The following is a 23,497-nucleotide window of genomic DNA, read 5'->3' as shown; positions in this document are numbered from 1 at the left end:
GTACTGCATTTCATCTACAGACTGATGATCAGACTAAATGCTAGAATCAGATACTAGAACAGCATCTTTAAGTATTCTGTTTATATTATTAGAATAATTGACTTAAACATCTTCTGATCACTGAATTTGTATATAATAATATAAAGAATGCAATCTTAAAGATATCTTCTATCTATACTTATTATAAATATAATTCTTTATTACTCAGTAATATTGTGAATGATGTTTCTAAGAAGAGAATAGACATTCAGAATGTTAAATAGATACAGAGAATGAAGTATTTCTCAGTACTAGAAGTAAAAGTGAGATTGAAACTTTTGAATAAAATTCATGAGAAGACAGTGAAAAGCATTCACTGTGCTCAGAAGCAGTAGATAAAATACTATAATTAAAAACATCTTCTAATGAAGTTCTTGATAGAGGATTAAGTACTACTTTCAGCAAAGAATATCAAGACAATGAGACTGTGTAAGAAGCTCAGTGAGTGATGACTAGAATCTTTCTCAGTAATAAGAGTGATAAGTAAACAGATATATAAGTTGAAATTACTCACAGAATTGAAATCAATTCATTCTATTTTTCACATTTTCTATTTAAAGCTCTATAAGCAATGCTCTGAGACAGAGTCATCTCAGCTGAATAATATTGAGATTAAGAGTGATACTGAATATCTTATGAAGAAAATATTGAACAAGTGAATATATTACAGTAAGCTTCAATATCTTATTAAATAGAAAGATTATTCATTATCAGAGAATTTATAAGAATTACTTAAGCATTTGAAAAATACTAAGAAAGAGATTGTAAGCTATAAGACAGCTAGTAGAGATCACTCTGTTACATATTAGAGATATTAAGTAAGAAATACTACTTAAAGACTTCTTATTTTTCTTAAAGAGTTTTTTAGAGATAATCTTATAGTAATGAGCTGATGTCTTATAGACTCTGTAGCACTCTTCTTCTATTTTCTCTTAAAAGGTTTTTTAGAAGTTTAATAAGACTATACAAGTGTAAAAATTTCAAAGCAGTTAGAGAAAAGAGATATTAAAAATTAATAAAAAAGATTAATATTATTAATCTACAGACTGCTGCTATTCTAATAGAGCTGCAGCCTGCTGAAAAAGTAAAAAGAGAGAATCTCAGAGCCTACTTATCAATAATTACATTCTTATTAAACTCATTCTTCACTGTTAAAGTCTTCAGTACTAGCATCTTTATCTATTAAGAAGTTAGTACTGCAGCACTGCAGAGAAGCATGCTGTAGAAGAGTATAAGAGATACTGAAAGTATTAACTTATTAACTTATAAAGTATCTCAGTCATCTGCTTTAATTGAAGTGAGATTCTCTTCAATTAGTGATTAATCTTCACAGTGCTTCTAACAGTGATACTGACTGATTTCTTCTTAGAGTCAGTTATTCTGAGATGTTTTTTCATCTCAGAGACTTATACTTTTATCTTCTTTTATAAATAAGTAAGAGAGATCTCTTCAGTCTTAATAAAATTCATCAATACTTAAAGCTCTGAGATTCTCACTCTATACTACTTGAGTATCTGAGCTTCTTATCAGAGCTGACACAATGTCTTCTTGTAGAGTAGATAATACTTATAGAGAGATAGAAGTTATTGTTGCAGATACAATGAAAATAATGAGAGTGAGAGAAGAAATAAATGCACAGAATCTCTCTCTTCTTCAGCTGCTTAACACAGCATAGATAAGTAGCAGTGTCAGTCAGAGATCATATCAGAGCCTCTTCACAGAGAGAAGATAAAGAGACTACAGAACTCTGCAGACTCAACTCAGCAGTATTTCAAGTAGAACTCAGATATGCTGTGAAAGAGAAACTATGAATTAAGCTTCTTAGAGTCACTGTTTCTGAAATCAAGCTCTTTCTGAGTTTCTCTTCAAATGATCACACAGGGTTATACATCACTGTATTGACTGAGAGAGAAGATGACATTATAACAGTGATGAAGAGAGTGAGAAACAGACTGAACACAGATGAACTGATCAGCAGAAGAGATGACACTCTACTGCTAGATACAGTGACTACTGCCACAGCTGCAAAGAAAGCAGGAGAAGAAGAAGATGTGATAATAAGAGCAGTGCTTTCACGGCTCATTGACACTGCTGCCTCTGCCTTCAACCTGACTTTCTTGATGGTCACAGAGGCTGCTGCCACATCACAAAGACATTTATTCACTAGAAAACATCAGAATAAGCTCTCTACTGTTCTTCAAGAATGATACTCTCATGCACTCACTATTACAGATGAGAAGAAGAGAAGAAAATTATATCACAGAGAGAAGAATCTTTTTGAAAAATCCTGTCACTACTGTTAGCTTTGTCTCTAAAAACACATTACTTTTACAGAAAATTTCATATATAGAACAGAATATATTGAAAGATCTGTAAGTCACTTATTAACTACATTTTTCACATTTTAAATTGATATATAAGAAACTCACTTATCACATGTTTGATTTGAATAAAGATGAGAAAGAAAGATCTACACAGTCAGTAGAAAAACTCATCTATTTCTTTATATCATGTGCAGCACATGCACTGTTAAATCAGTTAATAATCATTACTATACAACAAAGATAATTTCTAATTCAGTAATCTTAAGAGTATTGAGACTATATTCTTAAAGAGAAGAGTATTATCATACTCTCAGCTGTATCAAGACTCTGCTGCAGTTTCACATAACTCATTACTTTTATACAGATGATTTCATTCTATCTGAACCAGTTTTCAATCACTCTATAACATCATTCAGATATATTATAGAAAGATCTGATTAATGAATATAAGAATTCTGCTTCTATACAAGATCAGTAGATTACTCTTTCTTAATAATGAGACACTGCTGAGGTATCACTCTGGCTATTCTTGCTTATGAAATAAGAGAAGAGTATTCACTCATTGTCTATATAGAATAGCTAGATGCTGGCTTCTCATCAAAGAAGTCAGTGATTTGTCTTTTTCTTCTACTGAAATATATACAAGAGTTACTGTGTGCCTCATACAATCTTCTTAGTATACTAAGTACTATATCTGTGATATTCTTGCAATAACCCTGTAGCCTACAAGCTCGCTATTCAAGCAAGATAGTCAAGCTCACTCATACGGCTTCTCAAAACAACTACCTCTATGTGACGCCGCCGACTAGCCACCGCTTCGGTTCCGCCACGTTATAAATCTTCAGATTTAAGAGTCAGTGCTCTCAGTTCATTCAGTAAGTATCTGTGACAGGCTGCGCCCGATCAATTATATAGACTATTCTGTCACACTTCATAGATTCTTTCACTTCACTCTTAAATACATACACTTCAATTCTCAGTCATTCTTGATCACTGATTCTCAGCCGCTATGAAGATGTACACTCTGATTCTCAGTCATTCTCAATCACTGATTCTCAGCTATTATAAACATGTATAGATTCTTCCGCTCTCAAGCTTCACTGTATACATTATTACATACATGTATAAATATTCACTCTGATTATCAATTCTCATACTTTCTCTTTCTTTTCTTCTCTAACATTTTTCTCTTTATTATATAAGATCTATTAATATTATACTGATCTATTCAGTGTAGATCTTTTACACTAGAAAAATGTTCATCATCTTCTTATTAAAAATGATTATTCACATATTATCTTCTCATTAGAAATAATTATTTATCAAGAGATATCTGAATGTGTAACAATATGTAAGAGAAACACAGTTAAGCAGATACTGAGTTCTCAGATAGAAGCTTACTTATCAGTCACTCTGACTCTGTAATAAGATCTTATAAGAGAATATAAGTAAAAGATCTGAGAGTTCTGACACTTAGATGTATGAGAATACAATCACATATCTGACAATTGATATAATCATGTCTAATGATAATATGAAACTCTTGAATGTGAGTATAGATATAATGTCACAGTGACTCTGAGTAATGTTGAAATTATAATAACAATAGATAGCAGATATGCATGCAACTCAGTACCTTCAATATAAAGAGATTTAACAATTAACTCATGCAATTTCAACATCTATAGAATTGAATATAAAAGCACTAAAAGAATGCTTAGATGCTTCTGTATATTTCAATACTTTTAATCTCACTCTCTACTCATTATGAAGAATGGAAATGCTTATAAAACTGAGTATAGATGAAGATGTCATCAGTTTATTAATTAATCAAGATTGATATATTAATAAATAATTGAAGAATCATATAAAACAGAAGTTTCATTCATGAATAAAAGCATGTGAACAAGTGTTGTGAATATCTGATAATATCATGAAATATCTTGATATTCTATTCTGAGACACTGTCATGCAATAGAAGATGTTAGATTGATTACAGAGTATCTGACAGAGAAATACTTCTCTTACAACATTTATCTCTAACTTCAACATCAAGATTTTAAAAGTAAGTGATTAATCTTGAGAGAATTGAATAAAGATTAGTATGCTTAAGAAGATATTGACTTTTAAACTCTTACAGACTCTTATAAGTGTAGATAAAGATCAGACTTATAAAGACTTCTACACACAGCTTCAGATATTGAATAATTATCTTATCAAGCTCAAGAGTATACAGAATAGTGACAGAAGATATTATATCTCAGTAACTTATACACTTGTGCTGAAGAACAGCAATGATGTAGATATTATGAACTGAATAGATTTAAATATCTATATATAAGTAAGAGTTTTCACTGTTTTAACAGACTTCTGAGTTTCTGAGATCACTCTCAAAGAAGTCTCTGATCAATATTAACATGAAGTATATATTAACTGTAATCAATCAGAATATATTACTTTTAACTGCTGATCAGTCTATGTATCTTCTTACTTAAAGAATGAATTAACATCTGTCTGCATCAACTATATTACATTAGAGAAAGATTTGAAAGATAACTATGAGAATGTCTTAATGAAACAGGAAAAAGATTAGCTTCTGTTCAAATTTGCAAACAGAAGCTTGAAGAGGTCAGATAACAATAATTTGAAGAGAAAATAGCAATGAATGCAATTCTTGTATCTACTGTGATTGATAACATGTATAATATGAAACTTATAATAGACAGCAGTCTATATCACTATACAATGATAAAATCTTCAGTTATAAGATATTATAACCTTCAGTGTATTCTCTTATCAAAACTCTGACTTCTTGCAGAATTCAATGATTTAAAAGATGTTTGCATTTAATATATAATGAAACTAAATATAGATATCAGAGAATATCAGCATGAAGATATCTACATATATAAAGTTGATAATCTTGATTATAATATGATATTAGAACTTGTCTGACTATCTGAATAAAATATCTTATTGAATACTTGAAACAGAAGTTTAATATTCTCTAATAATAATAGAATTCATGAAGATGATATTCACAAGACTATGAATCTGACACAGATCTCTGTCAACACTTATGAAATACTCTGAAAAAGAAGTCATTAAAACTTCTGACAGAGTCACTGACAAAGTCACTGATAGTAGAACTATATATCAATCTATTCTACTAGTCTGATCACTATCAAGAAAGCTCTAGAAAAGTTATTCTATACTATAATAACAGATTCTTATATAAAACTCTCTTAATAATATCATGAATATTTAGATGTCTTCTGACAAGATAATATTATAAATATATCTTCTGTATAAGACTAAGAAGTGAATCACAATATCAAGTTAGAAAAGAAGAATGATAAGAATCTCAAGTCACTGTGAAGCTCTCTTTATAATATGTCTTAAGATGAACTTCTTCTTCTTCAGAAGATACTCAATGATCTGTTAAATAAGAGATTTATATGTATTAATAACTATTTCACTGCAGCTTCTATTCTCTTTGTAAAGAAGTCAGATAAAGAACTTTAATTCTGTGTGAACTACTGAGGTCTGAACAGATTAATAAAGAAAGATTGATATCTCTTATCTCTTATCAATGAAACTCTAGCACAGATCAGATAAGCTTAATAATTTATAAAGCTAGATATCATTACTGTGTTTCATAAGATTTGTATCACTGAAGAAGATGAATAGCTTATAGTATTCTGAACACATTATAATCTCTTTGAATAAATAGTCAGACTCTTTGAACTGGCTAATATTCTCAGTATATTTCAGAAGTATATCAACTGAGCACTTTAAGATTTTCTTGATAAGTTTGTATCTGCTTATCTAGATGATATTCTTATCTTCACTGATAAATTCAGAAAAGAGTATCAAGAGTATGTGCAAAGAGTATTATAACAACTACAAGAAGCAGAACTATTAATTGATATTAATAAGTATGATTTCAAAGTTAAGAGTACTAAATACTTAGATTTCATTATAGAAGCTGATAAGAAAATTCAAATAAATTCTGAGAAGATCTCTGTCATTCTTAAATAAGAAGCTTTACATACTGTGAAAGATGTATAAAGCTTCATTAAATTTACTAACTTCTATCAGTGACTTATATGAAACTTCTCAGATATTATGAGATCACTTACAGATAGACTGACCGTGTGACTGTGTCTGGGACTAGGATCAGAATTTTTGATAGTCTCATTGTCAATTCGACAGATTTCATTACACGGTTCTAACATTAGATAGTAGTTTCATACTGTCTCAGTGAGACTTACTGTCTACTCTTGTCACATTTTTCAAATGAGACCATGATTTTCACTTCTCAATTTAAATTATTTTTATTGCTTTAAATAGCTTTAAATCTCATTTGAGTGTTATCAAAAAGTGTTACTTTTTAAAAAATTAAAAATAGTCTAAAAAAAACCTTAAAATGTCTAAAAATAGTAACTTTATGCTAACAATGAAACTAAATGAGATCAAATGAGATCACTTTCTCATTTTTTTCAAGTCATGGTTTCATTTTGAGATCTGATATATAGTCACTTTGCATGTTTATTTAATGATTAGTCCCAGCGGGATTCACGCCAAGAAATGTATGAGACCAGATCAAATGAAATCAAATGTGAAATTCATGGTCCCGGCGGCCAGTCTACTTACAGATCTCACTAAGAAAGACTCAGTATTTCAATGATCACTGAATACTAAAGCTGTATTTATACAGATGAAGAAGATGTTCATTAATATCTCTCTACTGATAATATTCAATTCTGATTATAAAACAGTTATTAAGACTGATTTCTCTGACTATGTAATAGAAGAAGTAATATTATAATATAATAATAAAGATGTTCTACAATTATATATCTTCATATCTAGGAAACTGAGTTCTGCTGAATGCAATTATGAGATCTATGATAAGAAACTTCTCATGATTATACACTGTCTAGAAGAATGAGACTCTGAACTCTAAAGTATCTCTGAATTTGAGATAATCACAGATTACAAGAATCTCAAATACTTCACAATGACCTGTAAACTCACTGAATGATAGATATAATAATCAGAGTTTTTAAGTTACTTTCATTTTACAATACACTATCACTTCAGCAGTCGGAACTTGATGATAGATGCTCTTTTATAATGAGAATAAGATATGCTATCTAATGTGACAGATACATACTGAATGAATCAAGAACACTGACTCTTAAATTCAAAGTTATTAGTTAATTACAATGAGATCACTTATAACACTATACATACTTCATCAGTCAGAACATTCTCTGAATCTACACTGAATGAATTGTAACTCATAACAGCTCAAACTGATGAACTTCTTCAAGTACTTATTAAACCAGTATATCAAGAAGTAACCTGATTTTCCTCAGAACTACATATAAGAATTGATATCTCAGAATGTTTAATCAATGATAATAACACTCTACAATTCTGTAAACAACACTGAGTCTCTTACTTTGAACTCTTATTATTATTATTATTATTCTTTCATTATACTCATATGCAAGCTGAGCTTATGATGAGTCCTTGCGTGATGTTAAATACAGGCCAAGTGTTGATTATACAGGAGGAAATACAGGTGTTGAGACCATGTCAAGATAACAAGAACATAGAAAATACAAAGAAGTGACAATTAGATACATGCGATAATAACTTCCCAGCCCAGGAACATAGAGTGATTTATTGAAGCAATTTGTACACCTCTGTATTTATTAGAAACCTGAGGTGCTTGAGTTCCGGATTTAATGTATTCTCTGCAGGTTTCGAACTCACATGCCTTGGTTTCCCACGCCAAGGCGCTACCGGGTGGCCGCATTAACCATTCAGCCACCGGGGCACTTTGAACTCTTACACACTCAGATAATGCAAGAGATACATGATTTTCATATAACTGATTATTCAGGTTATAAATAACTGTATAGAATGATCTTCTGAGAGTTCTACTAATCTGAGATATTAAACAGCATCAGACACTTTATCTGAAACTGTAACTATTATTCTTTTATTATCTTGTGAAAGAACTGTAGAAAAGATCTGCTGAAATCACTTAATATCTCTGATAGAATCTGATGAAATATAATAATTAACTTCACTGTTAATCTCTCTGAGAGTAAAGATTATAGAAATATTCTGATTATTATAAATTAATTAAGTAAAGATGTAATATTAAAATCTTATAATAAAATAAATACTGAATAAGTCACTGAAGCTTTTCTATAGAGCTCATTCTATCAGATATATAAGTTACTGAGATCTATAGTATTAAATTAAGACTGCTAATTTGTGAGTGCTCTTTGAACAAGAATCTGTCAAGTTCTTAAGATTATATACTATTTGTCAACTGTCTATTACTCTAAGACTAATGATGCATCAGAATAGATAATTCAGACTGTAAAGAATTATCTTTATAAGTTCTGTAATCACTTATAAGATAACTGATATGATCTTCTTCTACATGCAGAGATTACTATCAATGATTAAGATACTGTTTTAACAGATATAAGTCTGTTCTTTCTTATATATAGTTATCACATAAAGATATTAGATCTTCTAGAGATCACACAGTTCATACTGAACCTCTGCAGTTCAATTCAGATCACTGATAATATAGTAATAAAACTCTGAGATGCTTATAATTGAGTAGAAGTCTTCATGACAAGTGCTAAACAGAATTAAGAAGATTGAATCAATATTTATCAAGATCTCACTGAACAATATAAGATAGAAGATCTGATATAATTGAATCTTAAGAATATATAAATCACATATTCATCTTATACACTAGATTATCATCACATCAGATATAAAGTGATAGAAGTTCTAGATAGTTATAACTACTGTCTTAACACATTATCAGAGATTTATAATGTATTTTATACAAGCTTGCTCTGCTATATTATCACTGATCTGTTCTCTTCTTAACTGACTTCTGACTGACAGTCATCAGGCATCATAGAAGAAGATAATAAGCTAGAGTGAGAGATTGAGAATATTCTTGATAAGAGACTCTGTGACTGCAGCTGACAATATCTTATGAAATAAGTTAGCTATAATTAACTGATCTGAACTCTGAGTTTCATATTATTCAAAATAGCAGCTCTTGACTAATAAAAACTGCTTCTGAAAGAGAGAAGTTAATGTAGCAGGCTGCACCTGATCAATTATATAGACTATTTCATTACACTTCATAGATTCTTCCACTTCACTCTTGAATACATACACTCTGATTCTCAGTCATTCTTGATCACTGATTCTCAGCTGTCACAAATGCATATGTTCTGATTCTTGATCATTCTTAATCACTGATTCTCAGCTGTCACAAACATGTATAGATTCTTCTGCTCCGAAGCTTTACTGCGTACATTATCACATACATGTATAAATATTCATCTCAATTACTAATTCTCACACTTTCTCTTTCTTTTCTTCTCTAACATTTTTCTCTTTGTTATATAAGATCTATCAATATTATACCGATCTATTCAGCGTAGATCTCTTACAGTATCTATTATATCAGATGATATATTTTACTCTTGTTATGAAAGAGCATCTGTCATTAAGTTCTGACTGTTAGAATGATAGTGCATTATAAAATGAAAGCAGCTTAAAAACTCAGATTATTATATCTATTATTCAGTGAGTTTACAGATAGTTGTAAAGTACTTGAGATTCTTATAATCTGTAATTATCTCAAATTCAGAGACACTTCAGAGTTTGAAGTCTTATTCTTCTAGACAGTGTATAATCATAAGAAGTTTCTTATCATAGATCTCATAGTTGCTTTCAGTGAGACTCAGTTTCTTAGATATAAAGACATATAATTGTAAGATATCTTTATCATCATATTGTAATATAGCTTCTTCTGTGATATAATCAGAGAAATCAGCTTCAATAACTGTTTCACAATCAGAATCAAATATTATAAGTACAGAGATATTAATAAATATCTTCTTCATCTATATAAATACAGCTTCAGTGTCTGCTAATCATTGAAATACTAAGTTCTTCTTAGTAAGTTCTGTAAGTGATCTGACAATATCTGAGAATTTTATATAAATTATCAGTAGAAATTAGTGAATCTGATGAAGTTTTGTACATCTTTCACAGTGTGCAAAGTCTCTTATTCAAGAATAGCAGAGACTTTCTCAGAATTCATTCAGATTTTCTTATCAGCTTCTATAATAAAGTCTAGATATTTTATACTTTTAATCTTAAAATCATACTTATCTATATCTATTAACAGTTCTGCTTTCTGTAGCTGTTGTAATATCTTTCACACATATTCTTGATATTCTTTTCTAAATTTATCAGTGAAGATGAGAATGTTATCAAGATATACAGATATAAATTCATTAAGAAAATCTCAGAGTGCTCAGTTGATATACTTCTGAAATATACTGAGAGTGTTAGCTAGTTCAAAGAATGTGACTACTTATTCAAAGAGATCATATTATATTCAGAATACTGTAAATCACTTATCTTCTTCAGTGATATAGATCTTATGAAACATGGTAATGACATCTAACTTTATAAATCATTGAGCTTGTTCAATACAAGCTAGAGTTTCATTGATAAGAGATAAAGAATAACAGTTCTTCTTCATTAATCTATTCAATTCTTAATAATTCACACAGAATCAGAGTTCTTTACCTGATTTCTTTGCAAAGAGAATAGAGACTGTGATGAAAGAGTTATTAATATGTATAAATTCTTTATCTAACAGATCATTGAGTGTCTTTTGAAGAAGAAGAAGATTATCTCAGAACATGTTATAAAGAGAGTTTTATAATAATTCAGAGTTCTTACTGTTCTTCTTTTTCAACTTAATACTGTGATTCACTTCTGAACCTTGTAAGAGAGATAGGTTTATAGCATTATTATCTTATCAGAAGATATCTAGATATTCATAATATTATTAAGAGAGTTTTATATAAGAATCTGTTATTGTAATATAAGATAACTTTTCTAGAGTCTTTTTAATATTGATCAGACTGATGAAATAGATTGATACATAATTCTACTATCAGTGATTCTTTCAGCAACTTCTTTTTCTAAGTATTTTATAAATGTTGACAGAGATCTGTGTCAGGTTCATAGTCTTATAAATGTTATTCTTGTGAACTCTATTATTATTAGAGAATATTAAACTCCTGTTTCAAGTATTTAATAAGATGTCTTGTTCAGATAGTCAGACAAGTTCTAATATAAGATTATAATTAAAATTATCAACTTCATATATATAGACATCTTCACACTGATATTCTCTGATATCTATGTTTAGTTTCACTATATAATGAGTGCAAACATCTTTTGAATCATTGAATTCTGTAAGAAGTCAGAGTTTTGATAAGAGAATATACTGAAGATTATAATAACTTATGACTGAATATTTAATCATTGCATAGTGACATAGACTGCTGTCTATTATAGCTTTCATATTATACATGTTATTAATCACAGTAGATATAAGAATTGCATTTATTATTATTTTCTCTTCAAATTGTTATTATCTGATCTCTTCAAGCTTCTGTTTATAAATTTGAACAGAAGCTAATCTTTTCTCTGTTTCACTGAGACATTCTTATAGTTATCTTCTGAATCTTTCTTCACTGTAATGTGATTGATATGAACAGACACTGATTCATTCTTTGAGTAAGAAGATATATAGACTGATTGACAGTTAAAAGCAATATATTCTGATTAGTTACAGTTGATATATACTTTATATTAATGTTGATCGGTGACTTCTTTGAGAGTGATCTTAGAAACTTGAAAGTCTGTTTAAACAGTGAAAACTCTTGCTTATGTATAGACATTTGAATTTATTCAATTCATGACATCTGCATCATTGCTGTTCTTCAGCACGGGTGTATAAGTGACTGAAATGTAACATCTTCTATCACTGTTCTGTATACTCTTGAGCTTGATAAGACAGTTATTCAATGTTCAGAGCTATGTGTAGAAGTCTTTATAAGTCTAATCTTCATCTACAGTTATAAGAGTCTGTAAGAGTTTAAAAGTTAATATCTTCTTAAGCATGCTACTCTTTAATTAATTCTCTTAAGATTAATCACCTGCTTCTAGAATCTTGATATCAAAGTCAGAGATAAATGTTATAAGAGAAGTGTTTCTCTGTCAGATACTCTGTAATCAATCTAATATCTTCTATTACATAACAGTGTCTCAGAATAGAATATCAAGATATTTCATAATATTATCAGATATTTATAATACTGATTCACATGCTTCTATTTATAAATGAAACTTCTGTTTCATGCAATTCTTCAATCATTCATTAATATACTAATCTTAATTAATTAATGAACTGATGATATCTTCATCTACACTTAGTTTCATGAGTATTTTCATTCTTCATGATGAGTAGAGAGTGAGATTGAAAGTATTGAAATATATAAGAGCATTTAAGCATTCTTTCAGCACTTTTATATTTAATTCTGTAAGTGTTGAAATTGCATGAGTTTCTTGTTATAATAATCATTGAATCTCTTCATATTGATGTTGTTAAGTTGTATATATATCAGCTATTTATTATAATTATAGTTTTAATATTACTCAGAGTCACTGTGATACTGTGTCTATACTTATATTTGAAAGTTCTCTCATATTATTGTTAGACATGATTATATTGTTTATTAAATATGTGATATCTGTGAAATCTGAAGAAGTGTAATTATATGAATATCTTATACATCTGAGTATCAGAACTCTCAGGTTTTTTACTGATATTCTCTTGTAAAATCTTACTCTCTTTGTAAGATCTTGTTACAGAGTCGGAATAACTGATAAGTAAGCTTCTATCTGAGAACTCAGTATTTATTTAACTGTTTGACTGTTTCTCTATTTCTTATATGTTGTTATATGTTTAGATATCTCAGTGAGTAATCATCTCTAATAAGAAGATAATATGTGAATAATCATTTCTAATAAGAAGATAATGATTATTTTTCTAGTATAAGAAGTCTATACTGAATAGATCAGTATAATATTAATAGGTCTTATATAATAAAGAGAAAAGCATTAGAGAAGAAAAAGAAAGAGAAGATGCAAGAATCAGTAATTAAAGTGAATATTTATACATATATATAATGATGTACATAATGAGGCTTCAGAGTGAAAGAATCTATATGTATTTATAACAGCTGAGAATCAGTGATTGAGAATGACTGAGAATCAGAGTATACATATTCAAGAATGAAGTAGTTCAAATCTGTGAAGTGTAATAGAATAGTCTATATAATTGATCAGACGCAGTCTGTCACAGAAATCATCTACTATAAAAGTAACTACTTAATATATACTTATTCTGTTACAGAATGCTATCAGATTATTGAATATTATTAATATTATATTATCTAAACTTATTCTAAATATAATACTTATATGTTACACTTTTATACATGTTACTTATAAGCTTAAAGTGCTATTATCTGATTTATAATCTGCTTTACTATTTATAGATGACTTCATGATCTCTTCTATAACTTTTATATATTATATAGTATCTATTTTCTCTGATTCTTCATTAATAGATATCTGAGTATAAGAATGTAAATGTAAAGTTCTTCTTCTATTACTCTGTAGTGTAGACATATCACTTATCAGTTAAAGAAGAGTTAAATAAAGAAATTGAAAAAAAAACATATTATTTTATACTGTAGAGTTCTGTTATTTCAATTACTAACTAAGTAGATACACTTAAAACATGCAATGTAAATGTGATAAAGAATTCTTCTATTCAAAGTAAACATATTCAATACTTACACAGGTGTTTTTAAACAAAAGTGAGAAAAAAAATAAAAATAGTGTAATTCTTTATAAAAGCATGCTATCCGGGCTATAACCTGTGGGATGGTTAATCCATTGTATTCGTGTAGGAAGAGCCAGCTATATATATATTACATATGAGATCACGTGTAGGCGGAGCGGTCGCTACGGCAACGCCACTAGGGCGGATGCTACAAAATGGTTTTGGGCAGGCCACTTGACGGGTGACCATGTACATATCCTGGAACCAGCGTGCGCAAAACTGCGATAAGCCGCCATCGAATATCTAGACATGGTTAAAAGTGACCACTCCTTCAACAGGGAAAATGCATGTAGCTTGACCCATATGCTCATCCACTTTTCATTTGCTATTGTTGCCCCTAATTATCCTTATCATGGCACACGAAGTATTGAAGCTTTTAAATTTTCATCACAATGCAAATGCAATTGTTTTCTTTGAAAAAGATTGTTTAACACTGTAAATGCTTATTCAGATGGTGTTGAAGCAATGCATTGCCTGATTGATATATACAAGCCATTTTTCTCTCGCTGCTCTCCACCGCCTATCTACTTTGGATTTATCCCATGTAAAATAACTGCACTTCCCCTGTATATCTTGGGATTTGTATTCCTTGAACTCCTGGTTCTGAGCCTTGACTTCACAACGCGGATCCTTAACAGATCTTAGCGATGCGGGATATTCCGAATACCAATAAGGTTAGGCAAATTATCATGGTCAGGTTAGCTGTCTGCATCGCTATTTTCGCCTTTTCCTTGGCACTCCTTGTTTAGATTTCTTTTCGTTCGGCCGCAAATTTCCTAAGTCATCATTCCGCGAAGTAGGAAGAGGCTCACACTCCTCTTCTAATTGAGATGTAAAGCTCGAGCCCAGGCCAACAGCTCCAATTTCCTGAGAAAGCCCAGTAGTCGCTTCCGAGAGGCTCTGTTCAGACTGCTGTAGTTCCTCAGGCTTAAATTCTGGTAACTCGTCAATTGCCGCGCATAGTTTCTTAAAATGTGAAGGTGCCCAGTCACCGTAGACACTAACAATAAACCTGTAGCATGTCCACTTCTCCTTGCCGTCCAGAGCGGTGAAATCGAACTTGTGAATGGTATGACGATAGTAGGTGGTCTCCTCCCCATCAATCACGGGATAGTGACCATATATCCTCACAGAACAGTGGTCATGCGACACAGAAAATCCTTGCACCTCCTGATGTAGCTCCTTCTCACGTTTTACCAATCTAAAGAGCTTGACAATGCCCCTTACTGAAAGAGTCATACTGTGAGCATTTTGTCGATCTGCCGTGTCGAGTGCCGCCTTTCCACACTTCACTTCAGAAGTCAAAAACGGAAAATACATGTAGGCCGTACCCAGGAAGAAAGAAGTATCGCCGATTTCACCGACAAACGGTGCAAGCTTTTTGAGATGGCCTTCAGTGAAGGATTGCCGTGCAAAACCCACAGCATGGTCGGGCTGTGGCCGAGGTAGTCGGAATCGTTGAAGTTGACCGGATTGTGGAAGTCGCTGGACATCATCAAGCGGAATCGAACTATCCCAACCTTCATTAAAACTTTCGATGAACCGTGGGAATTTGACATTATGAGAATAAATTGTGTCTTCGGCAAAAGGAACAATCAATTCTGTAATGAGAATGGAGACGCCAGTTTCGTTCTTTCTTTGTACCCTCCGACACGTTGATTCGAATACATCATCGTCGAACCTGGTACCTCTAGGAACTTTGGGAGTATTCTCCAGCAGTTGCCGACAGAGTGTCCTGCTCTCGTAACTGATGCCATCCTCATGCTCATACAGGAAGCTTCTTTTGGTTTCCAGAAATAATTCGCAATTCTTATCACAGTAAGGGCTACTTTTCGCTCCTCGTGAACTAGATTCGCTCGCTACGCTCAAACTCGCACTGGATTTTGTTCGACGAAGGGACAAGGTTTTCGGTCGTGCAAGGAAGGATTCCATTGAGTCGCATTCCAATGACTGCTTGGGCCACCGATAGTTATGCAGTAGCCAATATTTGACGCAGCTGTCAGTTCGAAGTCGCTTGTTCGATAGGTGCGTCAGAGGGTAATTGGTTTCGTTTCGTCTCCCGTCTCCTGCTTTCTCATCTGGAGGTGAATGACCGACCCGCCGCCGCTTTCGAAACCGCTCGAGTGGGCGCTGAAGTGGCTCAACCTGCTTACGCTTCCGGTCATGTTCATGCAAGAGCTATTCTGCAAAGTTAGCTTCTTCTTGAGAAACCTGGCATGCTATGGCTGTCGTACAGTACCTCCGGGCCGATTCGTGGTCGGCGGGGATAAGACTCTTTGCTCGATGTCACACTCATCGGCTTGGTGTGTATTGCAAAGGCGTGTGATCCTTCGGCTAAGAGGATGTGGCCGTCCGTACCGATGTTTACCTGTCGATTAATTATCAGTGAGAAGTAGGCCGGCGCGAATCACGACTCTCACCGTGGGGCTCTTTCTTTCCTCAGCACACGTGTTGCCTTTTGGCCCACGAAGCCATTTATATCGGTGGTGTATTAATAAAACAGACTACGAAGCCTGCAAGAAGAGTGAGTCGATAGCACTGCGACAAAGATTGGAACAGTCCACTGGCAACGACAGCAGCGGACAATGTGGCGGAGGAGAATCCATTCCAGCCAAAGATGATGATCATGTGATTTTGGTGACCAGCCAATGAGAGGCAAGCAACGGGAAGAACAGGGGCTTGATTGCTGCTCAATATGTGTGGAGCTAATCCAAACTAATTTGGTTGCCTGCGCGAATCACATGGTTACTGTTTTACTGGACCAAAAGGTAAGGCGGAATTTTTGGGGCCCAACAATATTGTAGACTAGGATTTCCATATGGACTATCTTTAACCCGATCCCGCGGATGAAGATAATTGTTGGGGGTCCCGCGGTTGGTCGGCCCTCTCTACCAGCAGGCGCTGGTGGTGATCGAGCTCTTTTGCCCCAGTAGCCTACACATAACAACATTATCCTCCAAGACATATATATGTCACGTGATGGTATTCAACTCTCAGGCAGCTATGCAGCGCACTAGAATTTCTGCTCTTTTCCTTGGGATTTCAGCCATTCTTGCTGGAAACGTCCAGCTGAAGGCCTGATTATTTCTGCAAGAAGACAGCTATAGGCGTACACACTCACGAGAAGTTTCTATGGATATGATGATTCACCTAAGTTGCTGTGCAACTCAGTTAGCTCAGCTTGAGATATTTCTAGACACATGAAGTTACTCAATTTGAGTGAGAGTTCTTCAAGTCTCCACACTTCATAAATGTATTCTCTTGTATTACTTTTGACGAGCATAAAAAGGGGCCAAGTTATCAGCTACCTGTATTGATGAAAGAGTTCATATCACAAATCACTTGTAAGATTATGTACAGTGCACCAGAACTTAGCATTGCTTCTCTCTAAGCCAGCAGTCTCTCTAAACCAGCAGTCTCCCTAAGCCAGCAGTCTTTCTAAGCCAGCAGTCTCTCTAAACCAGTAGTCTCTCTAAGCCAGCAGTCTCTCTAAACCAGCAGTCTCTCTAAGCCAGCAGTCTCCCTAAACCAGCAGTCTCCCTAAACCAGCAGTCTTTCTAAGCCAGCAGTCTCCCTAAACCAGTAGTCTCCCTAAGCCAGCAGTCTCTCTAAACCAGCAGTCTCTCTAAGCCAGCAGTCTTCCTAAGCCAGCAGTCTCCCTAAGCCAGCAGTCTCCCTAAGCCAGCAGTCTCCCTAAGCCAGCAGTCTCCCTAAGCCAGTAGTCTCCCTAAGCCAGTAGTATTCCTAAGCCAGTAGTCTCCGATATTTTCACTTTCCCCCCTCATTCACAATCGTCTACTGGCATCAGTGACCCTTCATGCACGGCAAACCCCGTCATATATTGATGGAGTATCGTGCATGAAGGTCCCGGGCCCCTTGCCTGACGCGACGTGTAGACTGTCAGACGTAATGCCACCTCCACAAAGTGGCTCTTCAAACCAGGCGGCCACTTGTCGCCACGCTCGACTCGGCCCACATTCAGAGCTGGCAAGCAGGCCAAGCCGTATAGGAGTCCCAAACTATAAAAGACATATATGAAATTTCCCTCCCAAGAATAGAATCTGACGTGACCGGGCCATGATGCCATTCTAAAGAATAAGGGAAATCTGGTATGAATAGATTAAAGAATCGGGGATATTTTCCCTAGTGATGACATCTGGCATGACCAGACCATGCATACTCTGAAGAATAGGGGATATATCTGGCATAACCAGCCCACGGATGCTCTGAAGAATAGGGGATTTTTTTTCCCTGGGGATGACATTGGGCATGACCAGCCCACGGATGCTCTGAAGAATAGGGGATTTTTTTCCCCTGGGGATGACATTGGGCATGACCAGCCTGTGGATGCTCTGAAGAATAGGTGATATATCGAGCATGACCAGGCCATGAATATTCTAATATGCCTTCCGGTCTAAGCTAGTTCATTTCCTAGGTAGCGCCGGGTCACGTGGGCTAATAGGGTCTGTTCTCCACGGATAAACCTCAACCACCAGAATGGGTAAGTAGCACCAACACCTTGCAACTTAGTCACTAAGGACCGTCCTAGAGCATCGTTTCGTCGCGGCCCCTCAACTACCACCCGAGAGACTTCCGAATACACAGCACCGGGCACTATGCAAAACGATCGAGTGTCTGTACGCGCGAGTGGTTGTGCTGGAGGATATCATTAGCAGCGTCGGGGCAGAACATCACTTGAAGACGGCGTTTGGCGGTCGCATTTGTACCTTAAAGGAAATAAAAGCGTCGTATTGCCAAGATCAGACGTATCCGCGGCTATCGAAGTGCATTGCGCCACACTGCAGTAAAGCGTATCAATCTGCGGAGAACCTCCCAAGACACATTCGAGGCACATGGGATCGTAGCCACCAGTTCCACCGTGCGATACTTACCGGGACCTTCTGTTTTCAGTGTGGGATGGAATTTTCGGCAGGCACGTCCTCTCTCTCAAGGCACGAGAGGGACCGCCATGGGGAACCAAGCACATCTAGGATTGAAACCTTCGGGCCGTTCCGCACCGCATGTGGGTTGTTCCGCTTGTCTGAATAGCTTATATACTAATGGAAACAGTCTCTCGTGGCGGAGGTCTCCCTTATATGCAATGCAGCCGAACGATAATCACGTCGCCGGCCGAAGCGTACGAAAAGCGAGTGAGGCGGGTAGTGAGCGAGATTCTAGCATTGGGCGCTTGGTGCAAGTATCAACCGACACTTCTACAGCTGAGAGGTGCGATGACGGTTCCGTTCTCCGGGAAGAAGTCATGAAGATATTCAAACAGTTTAGCACGAGAATTGAACAGGTTGAAAAGGACAATGACCACCTGCATGAAATCGTGGGCGGAAAGAAGAGGAAGCGCGGTGACGACAAAACATGCACGGCCCCAGCGAAACCTGGATCCATCAATGGCCACACCTCGGCGTTCGCCCGTGACCGAAGTAACTGCGCTTCAACCATGGCTTACTCGGCTCAAGTATCGTCATCCGACTCCGCAGCGTCCGTGGATGATTTTTGCAACCCAGGTTTCAACCCCTCCCCAGTACCGCCAGCTCAACTACAGCCATTCTCCAGCCATTCTATCTATGAGATCAACTTCGGTCCCGATCCCTTCCCACTACCGCTCACCAACGTTAACGGATCGATATACCCAGCTCAGCTACAACCATTCTCCCGTTCTATCTATGAGATTGGCCCCGGACCCAATCCTTCCCAGGTCCCCCCTACCGGTACCGATGGATCTATCTACCCAGCCCTATTGTTTCCATTCCCCTCCGAGTCCATCTACGGATGCCCCTCACCTAACTTCTAGCAAACCGGGCAATCCTCCATCTCCTCCGCCTGGTTGGCGCGCGACATTGAAGAGTCGCGTCCGTTTTGACACAGTAATACCAGCAAACTTTCTATGAAGAATAGTATTTGCAGTTTTATGAAAATCCCATTGCCATAATGCTAGACCTGTCTATTTCAGATGCACGTTATTTCCTTCCAGGTTCCCCAATGAGTGCCCCATACTATCCTAACAATCCCATGTAGACCACCGATACACATACCCATGGTGCTCACCAAGGGTGGTCCGACCGATAATAATTTACCACGTATAGGTCCGTTTTGGCCTCCGGCTCGGGAAGCTGTCGTAATAGCCAACCACTGCATATGATCCTGTAAGACGTTAATAGCAGGCTTGTTGTTCGAGGCTTGGGTTCCACGTACACGTCTCCACCGGTGGCTGCAATGGCCGTTGGTAGATCACCCTTGCTGCCTCCTATATCGTATTGCCACCTCCACTGCGACTTATTATCTTTGCCGAAGAGATGATAGCAAGTCAAGCCAAGAACCTCATCTTTCTTATCTGCTAGGGTCTCCCCCCGAGGGAAGCGCTCAAATGGGGAGTTTTTCAGTCGGGAAGCGGGCATCAGGATAGCGAGGTTTTGTTTGAAGGGCTGCGGGCTCACTCCAGCGAGGAGGTGGTTGACGTGCTAGGTTCCTTCAGCCAAGTTAAAGAGAGGCTGAGAGCGGAGATTCTCACCTGATTGCTCGCCACCCGCTCAATGGAGTTTGTATCTGTGGCATCCTTCAGCACGATCCATCCATCGTTGATGAGTGCCTGTAAGACTCTGTCGAAGTCCCGATAGAGGTCTAGTATGTCACCAGATCTGATCAAAACGTTGGTGTCCATGTTCACCCTGACCTGCTTGCAAACATCGCGGCGCGGGGCTTCACTGAGGGGTGACGATGCCGGATGCTGATTGAATGACACGTGACATAACTTAGTCTTGGCATCGTTGGGTTCGGACACGACCGTTGATATCCTGGCCCATTATTAGCCCTGAATGAGTTGTCGATACAACCAGGGGTGTGCGGAGGGAAAACCAACCCTTACCTTCCGAACCCTGGAACGGCTTGTTCTTCTTACCAGCATAGAAACCATCTTGCGGACTCGATTTGTGGTTTGGAAGACACAGAAGTCGATTGGGGATTAAGAAGACGAACAGAGCGAGCGTTGTTAGTTCTAGAAAATCGGGGGCATCGGTGGGTTGTCTGCTTTTTAAGTGTGCGAATATCGGTCGCTAACTTCATGCCCGATTGGCAAATTCATTTGGCAAACAAAGTCGAGCCTTGCATGAGGCAGCCGGTTGCCTGGATTCCTCCTCAACACACCGCCCTCCTTGCAGGATGCAGATGTCTACGCTAATTGGCGATCGAGTGGCCTTGGCAGCGGGACATTAAACATAGCTGTTACAGCGCCGTCGATGACAGCAGTATGCTTCCCTCCCCACAGGAAAGGATGAATAACTACGTGATTAGGATATAAGCTATCTAAAAGCAGATACAGAACTCGAACATGCTCCCGATTCTCTTCACAATTCCCGACCTTGCCGTGTATGATCCGAACCAGAGCAAGTCATCAGCGTTTGAAGTTACTCTCTGCAAGCAAGCCGACGGAGACTTTCAACGGACAACTGATACTCCCTGTAAATGGGATATATAAAAGGCAACGCAGGCTTTCCCGTCTCCCTCATGTCCCTCAAATGGTCGCGACACGCGCGAAAGTTACCCTCATATTCGACAATTCTGCGCAGCTCCCGTGGGATCATTGTTGCATCGTAGTCAGCAACCCTCAGACCTATCACAATTGCAGTCACTCCATGAAAGTTTCGTTGCTTGTACAGACACTTTTGATACGATGTTAGCAGTACTCCGAAGCGAAGAGCTGCAATGACCAGCTTACCATGGCAAGTTCGACCAAGGGACCACCGTATCTCAGGTCAATTTGAAGACTGCAGAGAGTTCACTGAATAAAGAATCTCTGATATATAAGATTATCTAATCACTGATATTTGATATCATCTATAAGAGTAAGAGTTTTCTTACACTTCGGAGAATGATCTTGCTATATTTAGATATAAGAGCTACAGAACATGAAATATAATCTTATTCTCAGACTTAATTAATTTTAAAGATTCAATCTGCAGATTCAATGATGTATATATTATATACAGTTAACTGATAAGAAGAAAACAGTTCATATGATTCTATTAATTGATATGAGAAGAACATTTCATATCTCTAATATAGAAGAATTAAATCTACTTACACATTAATAAGCAAAGAGAATAATTTGTAAGACCTTATTTAAAAGTATTCTATATATTATACAGAATCTAAAAGCAGAGAAAATCAAAATAAAGAATATATAGAAGAATAAGTATATAAAGAAGCTTCTGAAGAAGTATAAGAAGATCTTTCAAACAGATTTTTCACTGAAATTACTGTCAGAACAAGAATTTGTATATGAGATTAACACAGAGAATATGAAATCAGTTAATTAGAATGTATACTCTCTATCACAAATGCATTTTAAAGAATAGAAGTGTCAGATCACAGACCTTCTAGAATATAATCTTATATAACTCTTATTAAGTATGTGAGACTTTTCAGTTCTATTTGTAAAAAAGATAGATGAGAAGTGATAAATATATATCAATTATTAAGCACTTAATAAGCTTATAATCAAGAATAAATATTCACTGTCACAGATTTAACAACAGTTAAATACAGTTGAAAATATCTGATATTTATTAAAGATTGATCTTCTCTCAGAATACTGATAGATTTATATAGATAAACTGTCAGTTCTGTGAACTGTATTTAATATATAATGAGAAAAGTTTGAATTTCTGATAATATTATTCAGTCTGATAAATGTGTCTGTTATCTTTTAAACAATGATGAATATAATTCTTTATAAATAGAATGAAATCTTATATCTTATATATCTCAATAATATTCTAGTCTTCTTAAACTTATATAATGAATATCTGAAGTATCTTAATGAAGTGCTTATAACTCTGACAGAGTATAAGCTCTATATTAAATTAATAAAGTGTGTGTTTAAAATAAAAGAGTTGAAGTTTATAGAATATATAGTAAGTGATAACTGTATATATCTTATTCTGAAGAAATTGAATGTTATAGCAAATTAGTCACAGCTGAGAAATGTACATTATATATAATAATTTCTTGAATTAATCTTATATTATCACAGATTTATTAAGAATTTCACATAAATATCTGCATCACTCTCAGATCTCTTAAGAGAAATAAATACAAATTTGTGAAAGAAGAAGTTTTATTCAATTATCTGAAATACTGTGTATGAGAAGACTTTTCTCACACTGAGAAAATATATAATAATATTCTCAGTGCTTATTTAACTAGATTGTAATAAATCTTTCTATATTAAGATAGACATATCTGAATGAGCTATCAGAGATGCTCTTCTACAGATGAGTAA

The 23,497-nt window shown here is 35.3% G+C and overlaps 6 protein-coding genes across 8 annotated transcripts; 3 read left to right on the top strand and 3 right to left on the bottom strand.

Annotated features, from left to right (window-relative positions):
- Positions 1-1,970: 1,970 nt before the first annotated feature.
- Positions 1,971-2,246, top strand: BDCG_17320 (uncharacterized protein; the record flags this gene model as incomplete). Its single annotated transcript, XM_045426462.1, has 1 exon — positions 1,971-2,246. The coding sequence occupies one exon, from the start codon at positions 1,971-1,973 to the stop codon at positions 2,244-2,246; it is 276 nt and encodes a 91-aa protein (XP_045281699.1).
- An 11,828-nt stretch (positions 2,247-14,074) lies between these two features.
- BDCG_06439 lies at positions 14,075-16,989 on the bottom strand. 3 transcript variants are annotated; one of them, XM_045422173.1, is made up of 3 exons: positions 16,626-16,989; positions 16,445-16,573; positions 14,075-16,383 (listed from the first exon to the last, which is right to left on the bottom strand). In XM_045422173.1, exons 2-3 carry the CDS (start codon positions 16,499-16,501, stop codon positions 14,920-14,922), a joined length of 1,521 nt encoding a protein of 506 aa, XP_045281696.1. In that variant the 5' UTR covers positions 16,502-16,573; positions 16,626-16,989; the 3' UTR covers positions 14,075-14,919. The 3 variants fall into 3 exon arrangements, with proteins under 3 accessions (XP_045281696.1, XP_045281698.1, XP_045281697.1); XM_045422175.1 differs by having other exon boundaries at positions 14,129-16,383; positions 16,440-16,573; positions 16,626-16,790; XM_045422174.1 differs by having other exon boundaries at positions 14,129-16,383; positions 16,445-16,790.
- Positions 16,990-17,645: 656 nt separating this feature from the next.
- Positions 17,646-18,513, bottom strand: BDCG_17319 (uncharacterized protein). The gene has a single exon (XM_045426461.1). It carries the CDS (start codon positions 18,290-18,292, stop codon positions 17,987-17,989), a length of 306 nt encoding a protein of 101 aa, XP_045281695.1. The 5' UTR covers positions 18,293-18,513; the 3' UTR covers positions 17,646-17,986.
- Positions 18,514-18,702: 189 nt separating this feature from the next.
- BDCG_17318 (uncharacterized protein) lies at positions 18,703-19,254 on the top strand (the record flags this gene model as incomplete). The annotated part of the gene is made up of 2 exons (XM_045426460.1): positions 18,703-18,706; positions 18,755-19,254. 2 exons carry the CDS (start codon positions 18,703-18,705, stop codon positions 19,252-19,254), a joined length of 504 nt encoding a protein of 167 aa, XP_045281694.1.
- A 52-nt stretch (positions 19,255-19,306) lies between these two features.
- BDCG_17317 (uncharacterized protein) lies at positions 19,307-20,011 on the top strand (the record flags this gene model as incomplete). The annotated part of the gene is made up of 1 exon (XM_045426459.1): positions 19,307-20,011. The coding sequence occupies one exon, from the start codon at positions 19,307-19,309 to the stop codon at positions 20,009-20,011; it is 705 nt and encodes a 234-aa protein (XP_045281693.1).
- Positions 20,012-20,261: 250 nt separating this feature from the next.
- Positions 20,262-21,934, bottom strand: BDCG_06437 (uncharacterized protein; the record flags this gene model as incomplete). Its single annotated transcript, XM_045422172.1, has 5 exons — positions 20,262-20,361; positions 20,413-20,678; positions 20,729-21,011; positions 21,700-21,875; positions 21,932-21,934. 5 exons carry the CDS (start codon positions 21,932-21,934, stop codon positions 20,262-20,264), a joined length of 828 nt encoding a protein of 275 aa, XP_045277873.1.
- Positions 21,935-23,497: the final 1,563 nt, after the last annotated feature.

The sequence above is a fragment of the Blastomyces dermatitidis genome (genome assembly GCF_000003525.1).
Source record: "Blastomyces dermatitidis ER-3 genomic scaffold supercont1.6, whole genome shotgun sequence".
Lineage (NCBI taxonomy): Eukaryota > Fungi > Ascomycota > Eurotiomycetes > Onygenales > Ajellomycetaceae > Blastomyces > Blastomyces dermatitidis.
Note: the sequence above shows the minus strand (reverse complement) of the source record. Positions and strands in the feature narration are given on the sequence as shown.

What these genes read in the sequence shown, in the direction of transcription:
- BDCG_17319 (XM_045426461.1), bottom strand. Translation starts at nt 18,292, where the DNA reads ATGGCATCATGGCCCGGTCACGTCAGATTCTATTCTTGGGAGGGAAAT.
- BDCG_06439 (XM_045422173.1), bottom strand. Translation starts at nt 16,501, where the DNA reads ATGAGTGTGACATCGAGCAAAGAGTCTTATCCCCGCCGACCACGAATC. An exon ending in GACCACGAATCGGCCCGGAG is followed by an intron (nt 16,384 to 16,444) that starts GTACTGTACGAC and finishes TTTGCAGAATAG; the next exon opens with CTCTTGCATGAACATGACCG.